The sequence below is a fragment of the Delphinus delphis genome, chromosome 12, assembly GCF_949987515.2.
Source record: "Delphinus delphis chromosome 12, mDelDel1.2, whole genome shotgun sequence".
In the NCBI taxonomy this organism is placed as follows: Eukaryota; Metazoa; Chordata; class Mammalia; order Artiodactyla; family Delphinidae; genus Delphinus; species Delphinus delphis.
This window is the reverse complement of record NC_082694.2, coordinates 30,505,493-30,518,819: the sequence shown is the minus strand read 5'-3', so window position 1 is coordinate 30,518,819 and position 13,327 is coordinate 30,505,493. Positions and strand designations below refer to the sequence as shown.

The 13,327-nt window shown below is 47.8% G+C and overlaps 1 protein-coding gene across 1 annotated transcript in view; it reads right to left on the bottom strand.

Moving 5' to 3' along the window:
- ADD2 (adducin 2) overlaps nt 1-13,327 on the bottom strand; it is a 103,209-nt gene that overhangs the window by 16,853 nt on the left and 73,029 nt on the right. The window contains exons 5-9 of the mRNA XM_060027554.1: nt 9,935-10,086; nt 9,406-9,486; nt 7,385-7,534; nt 5,969-6,112; nt 3,929-4,027 (exon numbers count right to left, since the gene is read on the bottom strand). Of these exons, the coding sequence (XP_059883537.1) occupies nt 3,929-4,027; nt 5,969-6,112; nt 7,385-7,534; nt 9,406-9,486; nt 9,935-10,086 (626 nt within the window). The remainder of the gene's footprint in view (nt 1-3,928; nt 4,028-5,968; nt 6,113-7,384; nt 7,535-9,405; nt 9,487-9,934; nt 10,087-13,327) is intronic.

The following is a 13,327-nucleotide window of genomic DNA, read 5'->3' as shown; positions in this document are numbered from 1 at the left end:
GAGGAAAATGCCATTGATATTTGTTAAATCTGGTTGGTAGCAGGTGTCGATTATATGACTCTCTGCACTTTTCTGTATGTCTGAAATATTTCTCCTTAAAAAAAAAAAAAGGTCACTTGAAAGAAATAAGCTGCCTTCTAGGCCAGTGAAATATGAGTGTAGCTGCATGTTGGGCTAATTACAGGTCTAAAGGCAGAAGACCCGCCATGATGGCATTATCCAGTCAAGGAAGCCCAGAGAGAGGAGACACATGAAATGCTGACAGTCACAGCCGGGCACTGTGTAGGCCTTAGGAAGCTTTTACCAGAAGACTTGGAGCGTTTGTCCCACTGTCAAGGCTCCATGGGGAGGGGACGATCCAGGTGGCTACAGGCAACGGACTCTGACTTTTAGGGCAAGTGGTGTGTGTATAAAGCAGGCAATTTTAGAATGATCCTAAAAACATTCATGAATCCAACTGATCTTATTTTCTAATTCCATGCTCATCTAAAAGCACATTCTATTTACTCCCTGTATCTGCCACTCAGATATAATTGGTCATGGTTCGGCTTCCTGGGTAAGTCCAGAGAGAGATGGTGCTTTCCGAGTATTGTAGGTAGTGAAGCTGGAGTTTTACACTGCACATCAAGACCCCAGCATTCTGATTAATATTTGATATCCCATGTAAACCTGCTTGTTATGGGGGAACGGCTCTGATTATATAAACTTTCAGTGTTCCAGCTTTTGTGCCAGTTATTGTTTCACTGAAAATGAAAAGAATGCAGTGTAGCTTGCTGACAAACACGGGTCTATGAACACATGAGGATCCTGGACACACTCCAGAGTGTGTTAAATTCACCAGTGTAACACGTGGCCCCTGTGAGACTTCCTAGAGGTCAGCCAGGCAGCGTTTCCAAGGTGACCCCCATCACTCTGTGAAGAGGAAGAAGCAACAACAAGCATTTCCACGCTCTCTTCATCCAAGGCATGTGTCCTCTGGAAGCCTCCATTTTTATCTTAAAAAGATGACTCCACACCCTACAAATATAGAGACGTCGAGGCCTTTTATTCCATTCTCTCACCAAAAATGAGTCCTTGTCTAGTATCCCTAGAAGTGGTCAGCTCCGTGCCTGTTGTCCAAATGTTAGAAGGGTTACAGTGAGTTGATATAGATTACCCTGAGTTGAAATCTACCTTTTTATTATGTTCATTCACTGGTCCCAGTTCTGCCCTCTGCTGACCGTGTTTTCTAATTCTGAAGTCCCTCACACCTGGCACCGCGGCTGAGCACCTGGAAACGCACTCTCAAAGCTAGTGAATCCCAGCTGGTTGATCAATTACCAAGTTCGTCCTGGACCCCTACCTGGCCAAGGCAGGGCTCCAGCTCTGGGACCCTGAAAGCCTGACTTGCAGTGCCAGCTCCCTGAAGAGAGGTCCCAACCTGACAGCTGACCTTTCCCACCGACGCTTGCCTTCCTGAGAGGCAGTGCAATGTGGTGTTTAGGACATAGGACCTGGGTACCAGGCTGTCTGGGTTTGGATCCTGGCTCTGCCACCTACTTGCTGTGTGACTTTCAGCAGCTATTTACCCTCCCTGTGCCTCAGCTTTCTCATCTGTAAAATGAAAATAGTATCTACCTCGTGAGGATTATTTAAGGTAATATTCGTAAAGCACTTAGAATAGCACCTGGTGCATACGGAGTGCCGTAGAAATATTTATGATAAATAAATTCTGAGGTTTTACCATGGAAGGCTGAGAAGCAATACCCCCTGGAGACTGGTCATTCATAGAGGAGGAGAAAACTGCCCACACCCTTGCAAGAGCTGCCTCCTCTCACCTCCCCCTTCCCCCATCCGTTTCCATGGCGATGGGTAGCAGATGGAGAATCGCCTGAGCTTCTTCTCATCTGCCTGTGAACAGAGCAGGGAGCTGCCTCTCTCAGCAGAGGATGACCCAGTTTCCTGGAACCCCAAACCGATGGGGAGCAAAGAGAACGCTGTCCCCAGGAGAATGGAATAGGCTCTTAGCCTCGAACCGCTGAAATGACCATGGACGCATTTGCTTGTTTGCCAAGGCCACTGAGGGAGAACACTAGTCATGATGGAAACAGAATTTCGGTGCTGGTCATTTGACCAGAAATGACCCTTCCAGGGACTGCAGTCCCAACAGCATCTGCAGGCTGCCGTACCTGGGCTCTTCCGAGCCTTAATGCACCCACACTCTTCGTCCAATCTCTCCTGTTTTTTTCCCACAACTTCCAGCTTCATTTCACCCTCTAGAAGCCTTCCTGCTCCACCTGCTGAAAAAAATCCACTGGCGCTTTCCTCGGGTTATCTGTCCCCATCGCCTGATGCGCTTTGAAAAGGTTACATCAAACCAGTCCTGACTGAAAAGGAAGTGACAGCAGACAGGGCCAAGAGAAGCAGCTGGGGCTGTCCAGGAAAGTGGCTGGCAGCTCTGCCCTTCATCTCCCCAGCTGCTAGATGGCCCTCTTCCCTTTGCTTAAATTGCACAGTGGCCATTTCTGGGGATCTGGAGCCTGGGGAAGGCATCCTTCACCGTGTGGTGGGGGGGGGGGACACCCGGGAACCTCTCTCCATTCATTCTTTTTCATGAGATATTTTCTCATGGAAGCCTCTTCTTCAGAAGAAAGATGGGCAACTCTTCAGATGTGGAGAAGGGAAAGTAGGCATATCAGAGGCTCTGCCAGGTTCTAACAACACTCAGGGGTCAGAGTTCAGGGCCAGCATTATTGGATGGGGGATGGGGAGTCAGGAGGGTCTCACACCACCTCCTCTAACATTTCTTCATCACTGTCCTCTCAACATATCCTTCAAAAACCACTGAGAAAGGTCCCACTTGTAGAGCCTCCACTAGTGATGCTTCTGGGATTATCCCATTCTTCCCCCATAACGCCCAAGAGAGGGGCAGGCCGTCTTCCTTGGGGCACTGCTCTGCCCAGACCAGCCAGGAGAGGGCAGATGGGACACCAGAAGGGCCCTGAAAAGAGCCGACTCACCCTGGAGCAGCTAGCCTCTCCCTCTGTCAACCGAGTCCTAAAAATACCATCGGCAACACCTCTCCTTGTCTGAAAGGCCATCCTCACAAGGTCTCTCTAGACCCAGGTCTGAGGTTGAGGAAATGGAGGCTTGCAGAGGGCAAGTCCCTGACCCAAGAGCACAGAGCGCAGGCTGGGAAGGATGGAGCCCAGTCAGTCGTGCAAGACCCCCCTACTCACCTGACGGCTTGCCACACTGGAAGGAGCATATGCTTGGCTTATCGAACACTACCTGGTAATTTGATGAAACTACAGGATGTGTGTTTTCCTATTGCTTCTCCATCAAGTCTTCTAGGGGTCCCACGACTACTGACACTCCCCACCCACCCTCTATCTCATCCTTTACCAGTTAGGAGAACTTCACCATGGGCTCCCTGGACATCACCCTGGGGCTGCCCTGGGGTCAGGCCTGCCATGTCAACACTCTACTTTGGCCTTTCCACTTCTCTTTCTGGACTTGACCACATTCATGGTCTTTGCAAACTACCCTTCTCCAAACAAAGAAAGGAAAGAAGACTTACCTGTGTGGTGTCTGTGGGGCACAGCTGGAGGTAACAGGTACACCCCAGGTTATACAGGAGCATGGGAAGTACAGTTCCTCCCACTGTCCTACTGATGAGCCCAGGCAGCACCCCCTCCTGAGCACTGATCCCCAAGAGTTGGGTGTGGGTTGTTAGACAATGGCAGTAGAAAATTTTAAAGGTACAAAACTGATTCCAAATGTGAAACTTTAGAAGAATCAGGTGGTGCCAAGGCAGAGAAATAGGGTGAGGCTTTCAGAGGGCCCCGCTCAAAGGTCTCCCTAAATCACGGCCCACGGGGCTGCCACCTTTGTCCCCAGGCCCCTGTCAGGGTCCCTCCTGGGCCCACACCCCAGAGGAATTGCTCACCTGTATCTCACACGCAGCCTGCAGGTGGAAGATCTTATAAAACGCCTCCTCTACGGTGTCCCCCAGAGCAACCACTCCATGGTTTCTTAGCACCAGGATCTGCACAGGAGCAGACAGCCAATGAAAACTTTAAGCCTTCCAAACTTGAGTTAAGAGGGAGAGATTTTTCATTTTATTCGGAACAATTTCATAGCCAATCCTGGAGCACACGCCCCCCCCCCCCAATTCCTTACTCATTCTCCCTGTACAAACACCGAATGCTACCCACCCACCCCATGAGTTTTAATATCCACCCAAACGAACGTTTAAAGCATCCACCCTAAAAAACTGAAGATGCTTTTGAAAACTGAGACTGAATAGCTTGGTGGATTTCTTTGGGCAAGGCCTGGGTTTTTAGGCCCTGAAGAGCTTAAAGTCTGAAAAACGAATGTTTGTGTTAAAGTGAATGAAATGACTTGCTGTTGAATACAAGGGTCCTACCTCAAAAGCACTTGCCCCCCTGTAACTCAGTGGGCTTGTGAGTCAAACCCAAGGGGGTGGTCCTCTGAGAGGTGTCTCTGCAGACACAGGTGAGTTGGGTTCCCTGTTTTCTGGCCCTCAGGCTTCCTCTCCACGAATTCCGTGAGGCCCTGGCAGCTCTAAGATCCTACAGTTCCATGAAAGAGGCCACAGTGACTTTCTAATCTAACTTACTAGTTTTACTAATGAGGAAAGAGAAGCCTAAAGAAATTGAAAGTCTCCCAGCTAATTAGGGGCAGAGTTGGAACCAGAACCCAGGCTCCCCCTGATGGAGTGATGTTTGTAGCTCAGCCAGGGGCAGGCAGATCTAAAAGGGGGAAAAAAACAGAAATGAATTTATACCAAGGTCCAGGTGCATCCTCCCTGTTGGAAACTCTTCTTGGTTGGTTTTATCCTTGAGAACTCTCTGAAAGATACCTAGGTGACACCCACCTGGGAGTTGGGCCACAGACCCACGTATCAGATCTGTCCTTGCAGCACCTGGGCTGGGGCCCAGTGGCCTAATCTTCACATCCACTCTCGCTGAAAACAGCGGGAGTTTTTTCGTCTCAAGAGCCAGAAAGATGGAAAGAGACCGCGACTTTTGCTCACAAGATTTTGCAGATCTTTTGTGAATGCCCCATCTCTTAAATATTTGTACCATTTCACAACTGTGAACATCACCCCTCTCCTGGCACTGCTAATGAGTCTTCAGAGAATGGCAGGGATTTCTGCTCTATGTGAGAGATGGGAAGACAGGGACTCTCAGATGGAAAATGACTCTGGGAGTGAGTGCCTTTCAAGGAAGGGGGCAAGCGCCCACCCACCCAGGCTTGGCTATGAAACTTCCCGTCCTAAGCTCAACAGCCCGAATCACATGCTGTTATAAAAGAGGCCTTCAGACTTAAATCAAGCAATAATAATGAGATTCTGTTTCTCTCTATCTAGTTAGCAAAAACAAAAAAAGTGATAAGAGTCAAGTTTGGGGAGACTGTAGGGAAATGGCATTCTCAAGTACTAGTCATGGCCGGAGGAGAGGACAATTTGGTACTATGAAGTAAGACTTTATCTTAATGAAGTAAGAGTTTATCCTAAGGAAATCATCCCAAGCAAATACAAAGATGTAGCTGAAAGAATTTTCATCACAGAGTTGTTTATATTCAGAGAATATTTGGGGCAAAACTTTTCAATGTCCAACCATAGAGGACTGTGTAGGTAAATAGCGGCACAGCCATTCATACAATGAAGAATAATTTAAACTAGTGATTAGAAAGTATTTAGTAACATACAAGGGCGTTTACTGTATATCGCTAAGGGGAAAGGGAGAATATATTTTATAATCCTAGTTTTCTAAATCTATATGAATAGTTATGGGGCTGTGCACCCAAATCGCAGGGTAGGGTGAAAGAGTTTTATGTCATTTGTCGTTATTGCTGTTTATCTGCAACATATAAACATTTTCCAATGAACATTTGTCGCTCTTGTGATGTCGGTTTTTGACAATCCCACCCAGAGCATCTTCCCAGAACAGCTGAGCCGAACCTTGCAGGTGGGTCCAAGGCACTTCTGCAGGTTGATCCGATCGGCTTCCTGCTCCATCTCGCCGTTGAAGTCATAATAGGCCATGTCCCCCACCAGCAGGGCGTTGTGGGACACAGGCAGGAGGCCCCACTTCATGGCTGACACCTGTAGTGAGACGACGGAATGAATGTTTAGCGCAGCAGTTCCATCCCCCTCCTCGCCCCTCTGTCACAGTCGCCCTGGCCTCAGAGCAGCACAGTCAAGTTCTGTCTGGGGACGTGGCAGGGGAGGGAGAGAGCGCACGAGAAAAGGCACCCCCTCCCCTTGGCGAGGCTCTTGTTTTCTCACTACTTCCTCTAAAGCCTTTTCATCACACTTTTCCCAGCTGCCATGTCAAGACATCACCTTCTAAAACTGCTGCAAAGCATACGCTGGAGGGATGGCGTGCTGCTGCCCACCCCTGCTTGGCTCTTGTCCTAGGACCCGGGAAGAGGCAAGGCTGGTGGAGTTGGCACCAGGCAGGGCTGAAGCAGGGTCCAGGGTCCCTGGGGTGGGTTGCGCGAGACCCTCAGCCTTGGGTCAGTGTATCAACAGCCACGATTCTTCACTAACAGGGAGGCCCATTGAGAAGCCCCCATTTTACCGGCAACGGAGCAATGCAAGTGCCAGAGAACAGGGTTAAAATGCAGGCTGAAACGGCCATGCCCCAAACCCCGCCTTTTATTAAAAGCAAGGAGCGTGGAGAGGTTAGGAGAGCCGCTCGCCCCCCTTCACTCATTTTGCCCCTCCTGTAAGCCCCGGCTCTGCAGAAATGGATACTTGGCACGAATACAACATGCAGTCTTAGTCCGAATTCTGGAAGGTCTGAGTGCTTGTAAGTGGAGTGATTTGCGGAAAAAACCACAGGCCAGTGACAGGTCTTTTTTGCCCCTGTAGGCATGTGGCCTGAGGGTGAGGGTTGAGGGAACACCGAGACTGGTTGTCTGCTGTCTTTCCAGGGGCACCGCAGCGTCTCAGGTAGACATGGAGAAATGCCCAGAGACCCTTGGGGGACAGCTTGCTCCTTGAGGGTCTTCCCTCTGCTCTCTCCCAGTTCCCAAACACTCGGAAGGTGCCGTCACCCAAGCCTGTGGCACTGATTTGCGTATGTAGCAGGTGCGGGGTGCAGCAGGGAAGACTTTACACATCTTCACCTTGTCTCCCCTCACCTAGACTTCCATAGTTAGAAAATGCAGAGGAGGAGGTTCCCATGTTGGGTGTCCCCTCCTCACCTTGCTCTGAGTTCCAGGGAATCTTTCCAGAACTGTTTTATATGGCGAACTTGCTCCTAGCTTGGGGGCTTATGTCTTTCTTCAGGGAGACCCTCAGAGGGACAGGTGCCATGGGTCTGCCGCCAGCCTGGGGGACTGAAATGCTGGCTGAAGAGCTGACACTCACCGCCGCCGTGGCCGGAGTATGCAGGTGGATGACACAGCGCACGTCGGGTCTGGCGGCGTAGATGGCCGAGTGCAGGCAGAAGCCCGTGGTGTCCACTGGGAAGCAGCTGCTGCCCTTCTCCACCACCTCTCCCAGGATGTTCACCTTGATCTGGGCCGGGGCGAAGAGAGACTTCCGGCCACCAGCAGGCAGAGGCCCCTCATTCCCCTCCCCGCCGGTGGGCCAGGCACACGCCCACCCACCTGTGTCCACTCTCCACCATACCACGGGCAATGGACGTGCTTTATGTGGGGGGCAAGAGACCCATTCCTGCCTGCAGGGTGAGCACACAGGCTACTGGGAAACAAAGGCGATTATAATGCAGCATTGAAAAATGCTAGAGCAGAGTTTCTCAAACTTCAATCACCTGGATGCAACTAGAGATTATCATACTAAGTGAAGTCAGTCAGAAAGAGAAAGACAAATACCATATGATATCACTTATCTGTGGAATCTAAAATATGACCCAAATGAACCTATCTATGAAACAGAATCAGGGACATAGAGAAGAGACTGGTGGTTGCCACGGGGGGAGGGGTTGGGGGAGGGATGGAGTGGGAGGCTGGGGTTAGCAGATGGAAGCTTTTATATATAGAATGGATAAACAACAAGGTCCTACTGTATAGCACAGAGAACTATATTCAATATCCTGTGATAAACCATAATGGAAAAAATATATAAAAAAAGAATGCATATACATGTATAACTGAATCACTTTGCTGTACAGCAGAAATTAATACAACATTGTAAATCGACTGTACTTTGATTTAAAAAAAAGAATCACCTGGAGATCCTGTCAAAATGCAGATTTGGATTCCGTAGGCCAAGAACTCGGCCTGAGAGTCTGCATTTCTAACAAGATCCCAGTGATAGCCCTGCGGCTGGTCCAGGGACCACACTTTGAGAAGCAAGGTGCAAGAGAATCATTCACAGAATTCTCTAGAAGCAGATAGGAGGAGGCTTTAATTCCTCCTATTAAAGGGAAGAACATCTAAACTGAGCCTTTTTCCTTTTTTTCCCACTTTTTATTTTGAAAAATTTTTAATCACACACAGAGGTAAAGAGGATCATGTAATGAACACCCATTTACCAGTCACCCGAAAGCTAGGTCTTAAAGGACACATGGAGAGCAGTCACTGGTCTTACAATCTGCTTTTGACTCCAAGGGGTTGTGGGTGTCATGGTGAAAACACACGCGCACGCGCACGGGGGGGCGCGTGCGCGCGCACACACACACACACACACACACACACAACTGCTGGTCGCTGCGGCTGACCTGGCACCTACCTAAGCCATGGCGCTGCCTAACATTAACAATCTCATAGAACATCATCCCCAGAGACGGCCACTTTTGACTGTGACACAGAAGACAAAAGCCACTCCTTAATCGCGTCTAAGCACAGACAAAAACAACTTTGTGTCAATGTAAAAATGCACCTGAACTCGACTTCTTCTGCTTCTAAGCCAGTCCCTAGACTGCTCTCCTCTCCCCCCACCCCCGCACCCAGAAATCTTTCCTGATCGAAACCGATTCTGGAAGTTTCTTCCTACCACGCCTAAAAGGGGCAGGAGGACAGAAAGGGGGCCCAGAAGCTCTCTCTCTGGGCACCGGCACTAGAAGAGTCTTGCACTGCTTTGGGACAAAGCACTGGCTGTTGTTCTAATGTATCCCCTCAGCTGGAAGGCTTCCTGACTCCCAGCCTTTGTCCAATCCCAGGCTCAGAGGCCTCCAGGCTCATCTCTTCTCCCCTCGCCCTCCCACTGCGCTTGCAGCCTGCACCTCCCATTTCGTCTCTTGATCACATCATGCTCTGCGCTCAGTTTGTTTTGCGTCCATGTGACTTCTCTGTCCCGCTAGATTGCAAACTGCAAGAAGGACAGGATGGCAGTGGCTGCCTTGGAGATGACCTCTCACCGTAGGAGCAGAGAGAGTACTGTCATCTCAGCAAGAAATGGGTGGTGACAGGCCGGACTGTACTCACCAGGCTGGATGCTGTGACTTCGTTGCACGAAACTCCCTTAGGGCTGATCAGGAAGTGGTCCTGCTCCTTGCTGACCCTCAACTGGAGGAAAGACACGTGTTCTCAGAGGCAAGGAGGGAGAGGGGTCATTTCCAATGCCATACTGCTTGAATCCCCTCTTTCCCTAAATCCACTGCACCCAAATCTTCCCCCCAAGAACTCTTACTTCTCCCTGACCCATAAGAGATGAAGAGGACTCAGCTTTATTTGGAGCTGGGGAAATGGAACTACAGGAGGAATCTCCCAATGGTCAAGGGTAGCCCTAGAAATAGGATCCAGAAATTCCTGGCTCCTCATCCAGAGAAGTGCCCACTGGGCAGGTTATCTGTCTCAGGAAACCACAGTGGTTAGAAACCTTGGAAGGGCTCATTGAATTTTGGCCAAAGGCCACCAGCAGTGCCATGGCCATGCCAAAGATAAGGAGTTTTCCCTTTGGATTTGGTGGGGGTCACACACATTGCCCCACCTCACCCCCAAATGCTCTCCTTACCGTGACGTAGGTGTCACTCAGCTGGGCCCAGCCGTACAGGTCCAGGAGGCGGTAGACACTGCTGATCTTACACCGCATGAGCCGCTCCCCCTTGGCCAGGTTCAAGGAATCGGCTGTGTGGAGGTCATTGATGGGCGTCATCATGGAGAAGTCTGCAGGGGCACAGGGCATCTTTTGGGTCGGGGGCTCCCGTCTGCCCTCCCCTGCCCTGCCCCCGTCCTCTCAAATTCTCACTGGCACTACAACCACACACGAGACTTCAGGGAATTCAACATTCTTTGACCCTGACTCCAGAGGAGAAAATCCACAGAATGGATAGCTGTGCCCAGTAAGGTCCTCTGCTCCTTCGGGGAAGAACGGCATTGCTTTCGGTCAAAAATCATGGCCAGACTCAAGGCCACAGAATGAAAGTTTCTCTGAAGGCCAAGCTCACCACAAACCCTAGAGATGGACATTGAATAAAAGCATAAATAAATTTCTGAGGGGAAATACGAGTATATTTTATCAGTTTTAATGAAGAAGTTACTAATCATTATCATATTGTTTTAACTATACCATGTAATATAACTTTTTCTCTAATTTGGAAACAGGGCAGACAGAAAGTCAAGTCAACCAGGAAGTAAATTCGTCAAGTTTTTCTGACAAGTCATGGACTTCCAGAAGTCCGTGTAGCTGTGCTGGCTGAGGGGCTGGAGGCCTCAGGTGGGCCACATCTGCTCCCCTCTGGATATGCAGTCCCTTGGTTAGTTATGGCTCTTTTGGGGAATTCAGAGGGATGTGGAAGTAATAGGGAAATGAGCCTAGAGCATTTGATAGTCAGGGCACCCAGAGGGTCTAGGAGTTGACGCTCAGTCTGTCCCATTAACCACGATGACCGCTGCCTGCATGCCTCAGGAAGGCAGAAGAGGGCATCTGAGCCCCAGAACTCCAATTAATCAGTGTCTAGGAAACAATAAAAGAATCAATAGGAAAGGATTCTGGCTTAAGATGATGTCTGGCTGGGAGCCTCCTGATGCTGTCTCTCCCAGCTTCCCACTAAAACCGTTAATTGATTAAAATGCTCTTTGGAAGCTTCCACCAGCTCCATAAACCTCACTGTCACACCATGTGATGTATGTCCTCTATCAGGTTTGCCATTAGTTGAAATGACGACACGGTCTGCAAATATGAGGGTGGACTGGGGGCCTAAAGCAAGCAGAGCAAGCCTTGAACACCCCATATCAGGAAGATGCCCCCAAAGGGCCTGTGCCCACCAACGGTGGTACGCCTCCAGTGCATGTGTCCGGTACACGAAGTTGATAGGGACAGTAGTGGTCCAAAGGCCCAGCTAAACTGGCAAGGAGAGCAACAACGAAACCCAAGAATCAAGGGTTTCTAATTCAAACTGACCGACCTGGGATGGCTGCCTCCTCTCTAGTTCCCCAGATAAGTATTTACCTCTTTGCTTCACCCCCTGCAGCAAGCTGGGAGGCATAAGGCCCCCAGGCAAAGCTGGAAGGGAGGGAGGCTATTGTTGGGAGAGCCTTCAGACCCAGAGTCCTTTGAATCCTTCTCTTAGAAATAACTATGGAGCCCTGGAGATGGCAGGAGGCCAGAATAGGACTGAAAACACTCACTCTGTCATGTCCTCTGTGTCCCGTATCAAAGAGTCCCCTCCCCAACCCTGTGGAGCTTCCCCATGAGGACTATCCACCCACAGGCCCAGAATAGACCAGAGGGTTCCACAGGAGTCCCCGGTCCTCTGTGCTCAGGGTCTTCATAGAAAGAGCGCTTATTGTGACCAGCCTCACTAAAGTGAAAATCTAACTGGGCCATTATTTCAAAGTACCTAAGAAAACACAGAAAAAGATGAAAATCCACCAAACCCCCTGAAAGCTAAGCCTGAAGGACACACTATTTAGAAAAAACAACAAAAACAAAACAACCAAAAAACCCAAAACCAACCAGGCAAAGAAAATTCTAAGGCAAATGGACAAAGAACAACCTCTCCGGGCTTGAACTCTGGACACGTGAAAGGTTCCCTCTCCACATTCCCTGACTCAGATACCCTGGCACCAACAAGATTTTCAGGCATCCAACTGTTTTCCTGGCAGTTGCTGATCAGTGAGGTGATGGGAATGCTGGTCAGCCCTAGTTCTCTCTCAAAAGGAAGAGTATAAGGTCAGAGATATGAAAGTGATGAGAAAGAATATGATAGATATGGGAGACAAAGACCAGAGGATCTGGCATATAAGTTATAAGTACTGATATAATAGAAGAAAAAAGTTCAGAATTGAAAAAAAAACCCTATATATATAAAAACTGAAACAACTTACTGCATTTCAGGGGGGAAAAGTCCATTAAAAGAAAAGCCTACAATTATATGCTTCCTGACACAGTCTTGAAATACAAGGGTAAGGGGGAAAATCCACAAGCACCTAGAAAAACAATTGGTTACCTACAAAGGAACCAATAATAGACTGTTTCAGACTTCTCTGCTACAGCAACAGATGTCAAAGACAGTACTATAGGAGATTTAAAAAAACTAACAAATACTACAATAAAGTGACACAAAACAGGTAAAAATAAAGGGACCATCAAAAGTATGCCAAGGCAAATATAAACAAAAAGATAAATAGAGCCATAACATGATCAAAGTAGAAGCCAAGGAAAAGGATATTCTTTTGGACAAAAAGGATCATTTTGTAGGTCATTTTACATGGATTAAAGGCATAATCCATAATGAAGATATAGCTATAAAAACATGTATACTTTGAAAAGCGTTTCAAGATATTCAAAGCAAAAGCTATCAGAAACAGAGAGAAATGAACAGAAATAAAATACAGTGGGAGACATTAATTCTTTATAAAATCAAAAACAATAAATGAGGATGAAGATTAAATACTATGTCCCAGAGATAGAGTCTACACCCATATATCATTTAAGTATGATATTATTAGGGCACAAAGAAAATCTCAATAAATCCCCAACATAGACATTAAGTAGGCTACATTGTCTAAACATAATGCAATAAAACTAGACATTATCAACAAATCTTCAAAAGAATACAAATTCCAATGCTTAGAAATGAGAAAACACACTCTCGGAGTGTGTTTATTTTATTTTAGAATAAAAATAAAACCAAAACAGCAACTGCAAACTACCTAGAAATTAACAATAAAGGAAATACTACATGTCAAAACTTATGGGATAGGACCAAATTTATACTCAGAGAAAAAAATTTATAGTCTTAAATGCCTTTATTATTGAATTAAATATGAAAATAATCAAATCCATTTTATTCTATTGTAGAAAAACATAAAGAACAAAATAAACCAAAGAAGAGTTATGGAAAAGAATTAATGAGTATAAAAACAAAATCAGTAAATCAGAAAACAAGAAAGTTAGTAGAAC